The 10,951-nt window shown below is 42.9% G+C and overlaps 1 protein-coding gene across 1 annotated transcript; it reads left to right on the top strand.

Annotated features, from left to right (window-relative positions):
• Positions 1-2,921: 2,921 nt before the first annotated feature.
• ZNF706 (zinc finger protein 706) lies at positions 2,922-10,242 on the top strand. The gene is made up of 4 exons (XM_069600488.1): positions 2,922-3,252; positions 6,557-6,693; positions 9,140-9,247; positions 9,927-10,242. The coding sequence occupies exons 1-3, from the start codon at positions 2,922-2,924 to the stop codon at positions 9,233-9,235; spliced, it is 564 nt and encodes a 187-aa protein (XP_069456589.1). The 3' UTR covers positions 9,236-9,247; positions 9,927-10,242.
• The last annotated feature ends 709 nt before the right edge of the window (positions 10,243-10,951 follow it).

Here is a 10,951-nt window from a genome sequence, read left to right on the forward strand (position 1 = left end):
TATCTTCTTTAAGGAAATGCTTAACCTGTTCTGTTGCTCATTTTTTAACTGGGTTATGTCTTCTGTCATCAATGCTTTAAGTGTCATATCTAAGAAGGTTTTGCTTTATCCACGATCATGCAGATTTACTCATATATTTCACTAAGGATTTTAGAGTTTTAGCATACACGGTTGGTTTTGTTATCCATTTTTTATTAACTTTTGTATATGGTACAAGGCCGTGAAACCATGCACCTATGACTGGGATTTGAACTCGTGGTCTTTTAACTAAGATCACATACTTGGTTTCAGGACTTAGTGAAGCTCAGGTTCTTGAGGTCTCTTTGCAGAAAGAATTCAGTGAGAGACATGTGATAGGTAAGAAGGGGATTTATTTAGAGAGAAATGCACTCCAGGGTGTGGACCATCTCAGGAGACAGCAGCCTCAAAATACGGTGTGGTTAGTTTTTATGGGCTGAGTTATTTCAAAGGTTAATGAGTGGGAGGATTATCCTAATTATTTTGAGGAAGGGGTGGGGATTTCCAGGAATTGAGCCACTACTCAGTTTTGGCTTTTGACGGCTGGCCTCAGAACAGCTGAAGTGACTTAGATGCATGCACCCACGCCCCAGATATGCAGGTTTTACAAACATGAAGAAATTTTGCTACACCAGATAGGTATCCTATGCGCTAAGTTTGTTCAGTCATGTCTGACTCTTTGCGACTCTGTGGACTATAACCCACCAGGCTCCTCTGTCCATGGGATTCTCCAGGCAAGAATACTGGAGTGGGTTGCCATGCTCTACTCCAGGGACCTTCCTGACCCAGGGATCAAGCCCACATCTCTTATGTCTCCTGCATTGGCAGGTGAGTTCTTTACCACTAGCACCACCTGGGAAGCCCAGTGTATCCAACAATGTAACTCAACTCTGACACTATCTACCTGTTTGTTATTGTTCAGCCACTCAGTTGCATCTGACTCTTTGCGACCACATGGACTGCAGCATGCCAGGCTTCCTTGTCCTTTACTGTCTCCCAGAGTTTGCTCAGATTCATGTCCATTAAGCTGATGATGCCATCCAACCATCTCATCCTCAGCCTATTAAAAAGCAGAGATGTCACTTTGCCTACAAAGGTCAATATAGCCAAAGCTATGGTTTTTTTCAAGTCACATACAGATGTGAGAGTTGGACCATAAAGAAGGTTGAGCCCCGAAGGACTGATGCTTTCGAATTTTGGTGCTGGAAAAGGCTCTTGAGTCCCTTGGACTGCAAGGAGATCAAACTAGTCAATCCTAAGGAAATCAACCCTGAATATTCATTGGAAGGACTGATGCTGAAGCTGAAACTCCCAATACTTTGGCCATGCAAAGAGCCAACTCATTGGAAAAGACCCTGATGCTGAGAAAGACTGAGGGCAGAAGCGGATGACAGAGGATGAGATGGTTGGATGGCATCATCAACTCAATGCCATGAATTTGAGCAAACTTCAGGAATTAATGAAGAACATGGAAGCCTGGCAGGCTGCAGTCCATGGGGTTGCGAAGAGTCAGACAGGACTCAGTGAAGGAACAATAAAATTATCTAGGTTAACAGTTATTATCGTTATGGTTACTATTAATAAGCTACATCTTCATGATGTGTCAATAAAAGTCCTTTTAATTCCTACCATGTTTTATATGCTGCTAAGCATTGGGTATATAGTGGCACAAATGAGCTTACAATTGAATACTGGAGAAATATTGATTTGAACATGTAACTTAAAACTGCAATATGGAAGGGAGGGCGTGAAAAGGCAAGAGGAACCGAAATGAGGGTGAAAAGGAAGGACTGAACAACCAGATCCTTGTCTTATGCTACCTAAATGCCATCAGCAGTTAACTCCTCCCTAAACAATTTTGTGATTATACATATCCCAATCCAGGTAACTTGCGTTGTGTTTATGTTCAACTAACATTTCCCTGCGCAGAGACAAATCTGGGGGAGCGGAGGCTATGGGCAAGGTGGGAACGTCAAATGCAAAGTCTTCTTTGTTGTTTTATCTGTAGTTCTAACTAGAAACCAATGTGTGTTGGGGGAAGCAGAGGGCGAGGGGAAAAAAAAACACCAACGTCTACATGTCTTTCCCAGATAAACTTTAATCATCGTTACAAACGCCATCGCTCGATTCAGATATTAGAAATTACCTGATGTGGCCCATAAATCAAGACTCCCCGCCCCCGACCCAAAATCATCTCAACCATTCCCTTAAGTGTTACCAACTCAGTATATTGTTAAGTAGTCAGCTTGCAACAGTCAGGGAGGTCTAGCCGGCAGTTCTCAGTGAGACAGTCAGGCGTGAATCGTGAACTCACTAAACCCCTCAGATTGGTCAAACAACTGGGGTTTCCGTGGGAACGAGGTAAAAGGCAGCTGGTGAGAGAACAAAGGCTGCGCATCCCAGGCAAGGGCCTCCGGCCCGCTGGCCTCACTGGGGGCGGGGGTGGCGGTGCGCCCTGGTGGCTGGCTCCCGGGTCGGTGACCCACGCCGCCGCGGCGCTGGCGCGCCTCCCTGGGACCCCCACCACCACCACCACCACGCCTCCGCCAGGCCGAGGCACAGGAGGACGCCGCCGAGACTGGAGTCTCGTGAGAAGGAAGAGGCGCGGGGGCTGAGGCCGGGCCGCCGCCAGAGTGAGTGAGCAAGCGACCTGTGAATCACACTGCAGGCCATCACCCGAAAGGACCGAGATCACGCGGCTCCCGGGGCCGGCTGAAGCCGCCTAGAAGGGAGCACGCCGGAGGGGAGGGGCGCCGGGGACAGAGCGCGACGTCCCCTGCAGTTCCCATCTCTGAGAGGCCGCCGTCCCGGCCAGGCCCCGCCCCTCGCACTTATGTAATAGGGACGCGCTACCATTGGCCCGCGAGACCGGAAGAGGCGCAGGCGCGCGTGCGGGTGGGGCGATGGGGAGGCGGGGCGGGAGGCCGGGGCAGGAAGGCGAGTGGGCGGGGGCTGCGCGGAACAGGCGGCGCTGGGGAGACTGGGAGAAGTGCGCGGCGTGCGCGAGCACGAGGCGTAGTGGCCTCCCTCAAGGCAGAGGCGGCGGGCGCGCGCGGCGGCGGCGGGTGCGAGTCGCGGGCTGTTGTGCTGCCGGCTCTCGCCTTTCCCCTCCTTGGCGGGTGGAGGAGGCCGAAGCGGTGCTGGGCGCGCTCCCCTTCCTCTCCCTCCGGCCACCTCCCCCCGCAAGCCCTCTCGTGCTGCGCGGTCTCTCCGACGCAAGACTGTCCCGGCCCGGTGAGCGGCTGTGGGGGCGGCGCTGACGCCGCAGGACGCCCGGGAGCCGGGGTGGGGGGCCTGCCGGCTGGGTCGGCGGGGGCCGTGATGGGGCGGGCGGGTCAGCGCGGGTCGCGAGGGGCCGCCGGCCTGCCCCGCCTCCTTGGGGGCCGCCGAGCCTGCCCTGTCCCGGCGCGGGCCGCCGGGAAGGAGGGGAAGCTCGGGCGCCCGCCAGGCCCTGCAGGTGGCCGGCTCGCAGGCCGGCCGCGGCGGCGGCGGAGCGGTAACCTTACCCGCTGGCGGCAGCAGCTGGTCGGTTTCCCTCAGCTTGAGCTCCCGGTGGCCGAAGGGGCCGGGTTTCGGGCAGCGGAGGCCCCCGGGAGGCGTGTCTCGGGCCGGGGTCCGTGAGGAGGGGCCGGTAGGTAGGGGTTTCGGTGGCCGAGAAAGAGGAGGAATTCTTTTCCAGGCGGGAGAGGCCGGTCTGGGAAGGAAGGTGTGCCGGGCTTAACAGCCGGGCTCAGCGAAGTGCTGGCGAAGATAGACCTAACTGCCGGCCCTTTCATCCTCTCTCCTCTCCGAAAGGGACTTAGTTCACTAAAAAAGCCAGAGTCAAGTAGTTGTTCACTGCCCGGGCCTCTTCGTTTTCAGATACTTAATGGAAAATGATCCTACTTCCTGGATCCAAAAATTTTTTCTTACTCGTTTGTTTTGGTTTTAGGAGGTTCTTTTGGGGCAAGGCTTATACTTGGTACCTCCTGTAAGAGCCCCTCATATTGTAAGAACTCATTACTCGCTTTACTTACTTCCCTCTGTACAGCCCCCTCGGAAGACCATACAAAATAAAGAGTTATAAGCCAGCTTTTAGGTATTTGTAAATGACTTCTTGCCCCTCAGTTCGCTGCTTTTAATCAAGAAGTTATGCGTAGTTACGCTTAAGATTTTGTGGAAAACTCAGTTGGCTTGAGAGCAAGCCCTAAGTTGAGCTGTCCAAAAGCAGGTGGTTTGTTCGTTTGCATTTCTGCTTTCAAAAAGGAAATCAATGCAAGCGTGTCGCTAGAACTTAGGGGCCTGTCTTACGCATTTAGACTGATTTCAATTTCCTTTGCCTCGTGTTTTCTGTTTTAAAAATAACAGCAACCACAATCTTTTCTTTATTAAAGCTGTTATGTGTTTTTTGTTACTTTTGTGAGATGACAATGAGAATGGGAAAATGTATTGTTAATGTTGTATTTTATCAGCAGTGGTAACGGCAAAAGTTGCTTGTTTCAGATCACTGCGTGAATATTTTAGCAGAACAGCTAATAACTTCTAGATATCAAAGAAACTTCTAGAATTAGTAGCTTACCATTTTATACAGGGTAAAACAGTTAAGAGGTTACCTCCATAATCAGTGTATTAACATACATGTCGTACATCATGTGGAAGAGTTCAGATCCATGTGAAGCCTGAAGTATTCTGACTTAAGGTACTGATACTAAGACATTGAGACACTAAGAATGTTATAAACATTGAGATATCATAAAGGTTGAATACCTATCATTCAAATAATGCAGAAGTGTCCAAATCTGTTTCCATGGGAATAGGTTTGTAAACTTGCCATAAATACACTTTTTAAAAAAGCATTTCATTTGACTTGGAATTAATAAGGATTTGGTTTTTAAAAAAATAACAAAAATGGGAGTTTAGTCTTGAGTGGCTAACACATCTGATTGTATATACCATTATTTGATGGGAATGGGGTTCCTATATTAGGCTAGTCATACTGAAAAATTTTGTGATTTTTTTGAAATGCTGAGCTGGCTTCCTAGAAAAGGATTGATCTTCCTTTGTATTTTGACTTTTAGGTTTGATGTTTAATGCTAGTGGGAACTTGTCCTATGGGTGTGCTTTTTTGTTGTTGTTGTTCCCCTTTTTCTTTTTGGGAGAAACTGGGGTGTTTCAGTGACTGTTTTGACCTCTTATCTAGTTAAGGTTCTAGTCAGAACAAGCTAACACTCTTTCCTGGTGAAGTTAATAAATGTATTGTGTGTTCATGTCCTGAAATGACTTAAAAGTGTAAAATTTAATTGCAGTGCCAGTCAAAACTATCCATAGGGATTCTACTTAAATCCTATTTTAAAGATCCTATTTTAAAGTATTTAAAAACCAGCTCCAACTTATTATAGACCTTTTATGAATAGGTTTAACTTGTTGTCTTAAAGAAGTCTTTATTGAAAAAATAAAAATGTTTCCCCTAATTTTTAACCCATGTTAATTTCAGATTGCCAGTAGTAAAAAGGGGTAGCTTTCATTTTTGTAAAAGTACCCTTATTGTTAACGGATATGAATTTGAGCAAGCTCTGGGAGATGGTGAAGGACAGGGAAGCCTGGCGTGCTGCAGTCCATGGGGTCACAGAGTCGGACATGACTGAGCAACTGAACAACAACCCCTTTAATCTTAATAATTTGTCCAGCAGTCATATGAAGACCAGTTTTTTTTTCTTAAAGAATTGCACAGTAATTTTATGAAACCTAAGTATTCAAGAGGATGGTTCCCACTGCTCCTGTGAATTTCTTTAGAGGCACTGGATGACAGCTTTTATTTCTCTTAAAAGTTCTAAGAATCTCAGGTCAAAGGGGAAAGTACTTTTGCAAAATGATCAAGTGATTGAGGAAGGAGCTAAACTGTCTTAGGTAAACTTTTGAAGATTACATACAGGAAAGTGTACAGTTCTTAGGTGTATAGTTAAGTGAATTTTTACAAGTGAACACACTTGTATAACCATTACCTGGATCAAAACACAGAACATTATCGGCACCCCAAAAATCTCCTTCATGTCCTTTTTTTCCCATTGTTACTTCCTGGATTAATTTTGACTGTTCTAAGCTTTATGCAACACAGGTTCTTTGTATCTGGCTTCTTTTCCTTTAACACTGAGATATAACCATGTTGTTGCTTGTAATAATCCTTCCCTTTGAGTGCTGCATAGTAGTCCATTGTAGAAGTCTGCCACACATTATGTGTCTCCTTTACTATTAATAAGCATTTGGATTCTTTCCAGTTTTGGAAACAGATGCACTGAGCATTCTTGAACTGTACCTTTTGCTGTACAAAAATGTATTTGCATTTCTATTGAATATATACCAAGAGTGGAATTGTGAGATTATAGCGTAGGTGACTAGTTTTCTACAGTGGTTATATCAGTTTATCCTCTAGTAGCCTTGTATGTGAGAATTTGAAAATCCATACATTTTGATTGACTAGTGTTTCTATAAAACAGCTGTCCAGTTCTTGAGGTGTTACCGTACTAAGATTTTGCTCTAATGTCTCAACTCCTGTTTTCAGATATGGCTCGTGGACAGCAGAAGATTCAGTCTCAGCAGAAAAATGCCAAAAAGCAAGCTGGACAAAAGAAGAAACAAGGACATGACCAGAAGGCTGCTGCCAAAGCTGCCTTAATATATACCTGCACTGTCTGTAGGGTAAGGGGAACTGAAAGACATAGCTTCCTACAGCCGTACCACCCTGAATGTGCCCAGTCTTATCTGAAAGGCATGGCTCTCTCATGGACAGTTCTTTCATTAGGGATTGGTTTGTATAGGTTAAAATTTTGCAAACATAGCAAGAAAAATGCTTTACTTGAAATAGATTTGAGAGGTGATTGTGTTAGGAACCCATCTTCTATCTTCTATTCAATGATTTATATATATGTGTGTATGTGTTTTGTCTGTGTCTTGAGGCACAGAAGAATCTTAGTTCCCTGACTAGGTTTTGAATCTGTGTCCCCTGTACTAAAAGCACAGAGTCCTCTAACCACTGAACTGCTGTAAAACTCCCAACAATTATATTTTTGGGATAGCTCCTCTGGCCAGACACAGTTTTCTTGGTGTTATTGAGAAGGAATGAACAAAGCAAAAACCCTTTCCTCATAGAGAAAAAAGATATCTTCTTAAGGGCAGATAATACACTTTGAACTTCATAAGAAAAGTCAGATTTACATTCTTAATTTAAAGCTATGTAAGACACCTCTGGTTATATACTTGGCCTTTTTTTTTTCTTTGCTAAATTTGTAGTTATGTCTACAAAACTAGAGTATATTCACGTTGAGGGCTTTGACTAGCATTAATGTGTTTTATTCGATTGAAGAAGAATCATAACAGCTGCTATTGAGTGCTTACGAGGTGCCAAACACTGAGCCACATGTTTTCCATGTATGTGCCCATTAATCACACAGCTCCTCTATGACATAAAGTACTTTCATTCTTATTTTACAGAAGAGCAATTGAGTCATGGGGAGTTAAATAACTTGTGCTGGGTCACCCAGCTAGTATGTTGGAGAGCTGGGATCTGAACCCTGGAGGTCCACCTCCAGAGCCCATCTTCTGGACCACACTGCTACGAAGAAGTTTTCCTTAAATTCCAGGCTAGGGTCTTTTTTTGCCTATTTAAACTCACTACTTTTTCTTCTTAGTATTTTTATTTTTGGCTGCGAGGGGTCTTTGCTGCTGCTAGTGGACTTTCTCTAGTTGCGGTGACAGGGGGATACTCTGCAGGCTTCTCATTGTGGTGGCTTTTCTTGTTGAGGAGCACAGGTTCTGGGGCACAGGGACTTCAGTAGTTGTAGCACTCAGGCTTAGGAGTTGTGGGTTGCAGGCCCTTGCGTGTGTGTGTTCAGTACTTGAGATTCATGGGCTCTAGAGCTTGGGCTTAGTTGCTCCATGGCATGTGGAATCTTCCCAGACCAGGGATTAAACCTGTGTCCCCTGCATTGGCAGGTGGATTCTTATCCACTGTGCCACCAGGGAAGTCCCCTAAGGTCACCACCCTTGAAGTTATTAAATAAAAGTGCCAAAGGAAAAGCGCATGGTGAGGAGGTTTCAGTTACAACAGACATTTTTTTTTTCAGTATGTCTGGGTAGAATTGGTAGTATGGATGGGAAGTGGCTCAGTTGCTCAGTTGTATTTGACTCTTCGCTGGGATTCTGCAGGCAAGAATACTGGAGAGGGGGTGCCATTTCCTCCACCAGGGGATTTTCCCAACCCAGGGATCAAACCCATGTCTCTTACATCTTCTGCGTTGGCAGGCAGATTCTTTACCACTGCACCACCTGGGAAGCCCATGGTTGGGAAGGGATATTGATAAGACTTGATTGATTCCTGGACTAAAGTTAATCTTTTATTGAAGTCATTACCAATGAAAGAATTCCTGACTCCTTAGAAGTTCTCATTAAGAGAAGAAATCTGTTAAATTAAATAACTTGTTTTTATTGAGTTTTGATATACACAAAATAATGAGATTGAGCAAGCTTCAGATTCTGTTTGGAAAGAGACAAGGTAAAAGTAAATTTCAACTAATGAAAAAATACTCTGAGTATTTTTCTGAAAATGCTAGAGTATCTCATATAGAACTCACAGCAACAAAAAATGTTTGTTTAATGTTTTATCTAATGTAATGTGCTTAAATAATAAATAATTGAATGTCTTTGCCTAGTTAAGTCGGTGTAGTATAGTATTTGAGGTCTGAAGTATCTAGTACTAAGTTAAACACAGGTACTGGACAAATTAAACTGTAGGTTTTAGTTTCCTTAGCACAGAAAATGCAGATAGTAAAAACTGATTTAAGATTACTGGAAGATTCTGTGAAAAGTTTGGTAACAATGCTTAACATATCCAGTAAATGTTATCTATTGTTTGCTATTAATCAGGTAATATTCTCTGTGACCCATCCCTTTTTTATATGTGAAATGTGGGATATGCTATGAATTTCTTTGCTACAAAGTCCTTTTCATGTGTCAGCCAGTAAGTTAAAGGAATTTAAAAGTGTTTTGCAGTAGTTGTTGATCATGAGTAGGCTTAGGATTTTAAAAGCACACTTTTGTTTCATGAATCAGGTCTAACTCTTCTTTTTTGCACAATTTTAAAAATTAGACACAAATGCCAGACCCTAAGACCTTCAAGCAGCACTTTGAGAGCAAGCATCCTAAGACTCCACTTCCTCCAGAATTAGCTGATGTTCAGGCATAAAGTTGTTTACAGGTAATTGACATTTTCTTTTGTTAATGTCAGGTTGTATACAAGAGCAGAATTATCTTTTGTAATTGTAAAATTGATTTCTATCTTCTAGCTGAGACTTCATTACTGCCCTCTTTTAAGTTAACATTTAACTTTGCAATTGTTAGAAGTCCATTTCCCCAGACCATATCCTTTCAATGCCTTTGAAACCTCTAAGTTTTTTACCACTGTAGCCAAAAATGGGATGAGGTGATGCTGGCCAACTCTAGTCCAAGAATGGAGGAGTTTTCAGTTTAAAGAAAGTGACCATTATAAAAGTGTTTGAGGATCTTGCTCCCAGAAATGATGCAGACCATAGTCTGTGAGTGCCTTTTTGTTGGTATTTGACTTAGAGTGCTTAGCAGAGTACGTTAAAATATAAGATAGGATGTAGGCATTCACTATAAACTGGACAGTCACTTGAAAATAAGCAGTTGGTACTTTCTGTGTGGTTGGATTTTTTTTCCTAAATGGTAATGGTATATGTATGAGAATTATTTCTTTTTATATTCATCAAAGATCTGTTTATAAAACTTAGTTGACAGATCTGTCAGGCTAACTTCATAGCTTAGGCATGTTTTGCTTTTTTTTTAAAGACACCTGAAATACGTGTAAATCATATTTATGTAATGCTCACATTCACTGAACATCTTATGTTTTATAGGTGAATACGTGACACCTTTGATTCTTCTACTGTCTCAGACCTTAGGTAACAAACCTGCAGCTGCTTTTCTAACAAACTGTTGATCAGCAAAATAAAGGGGCTACAGAAACACTCATTTTTATGCTGTTCCCTTTTGGGCTTCATGCAAAGACAATTCTGTGTAAATGTACAGTTGACTCTGATTTGGAAATCTGAAAATCAGTCCATCCTTGTTATAAAAAATTTTTTTACAATTGTAATTATATTGATGTTCATATTGTATAAAATAACTCATTTAATAAAGTAGTACTTTGATTTTACAACATCACAGGATAAATGGTTTTAGAAATTCTGTTCTTTCTACATTATTTGCCTTATAAAAATCTAATGAATTCATCAGCTGAAATTGCAAGCGCAGTTCTTAGGTCCTTTTCTCAGTTCAGGGGCAGGTTCATAGTTAAACCAGAGCAGACTCATTCACTAATTTGTGCACAGGATTTTATTGGCAGTTGCTGACCTAGGTGAAGAATGACTTACCTGCTGCCTTAGTATATTGCAATCGTGTCATTTTTCCCTCTTCCTGTGATTGAGGTTGGACTATTTGAGCTTGCTATGTGACCTGGCTATACCTGCCAGCCAGGTAGAGCCTGTAGATAACTAATATATTCTTCAGATTGGTTGGATTGTCAGTGAGCCCTTCTAAAAAATTACGTTCTAAAGTATACGCCACATGAAATAAGCAGTCTGTTGTATAATATAAAATATGGAACATTTGTGAACTGGTAAAGCACTATCTTTTATAAATTATACTTGATTCTTTGAAAATTGTTTAAGTTCTTTGATTTGAAATTGAAGTTCGTAATTTTGGAAGGGGTTTTTGGAAGTTAATAACAATTTGGCCAATTTATGAATGGATTTTGCAGTAACGGAAGGATTGGAATGACTTGTGGCTGGATTAATTCCCAGAACCGTCTCCTTTCTTTCCTTTTTAAGTTAATAGTTGATTTTAGGAGTTTACTTTGTGCTGGTTCCTAAAATCAAAGACT

The sequence above is a fragment of the Ovis canadensis genome, chromosome 9, assembly GCF_042477335.2.
Source record: "Ovis canadensis isolate MfBH-ARS-UI-01 breed Bighorn chromosome 9, ARS-UI_OviCan_v2, whole genome shotgun sequence".
NCBI classification, from domain to species: Eukaryota; Metazoa; Chordata; class Mammalia; order Artiodactyla; family Bovidae; genus Ovis; species Ovis canadensis.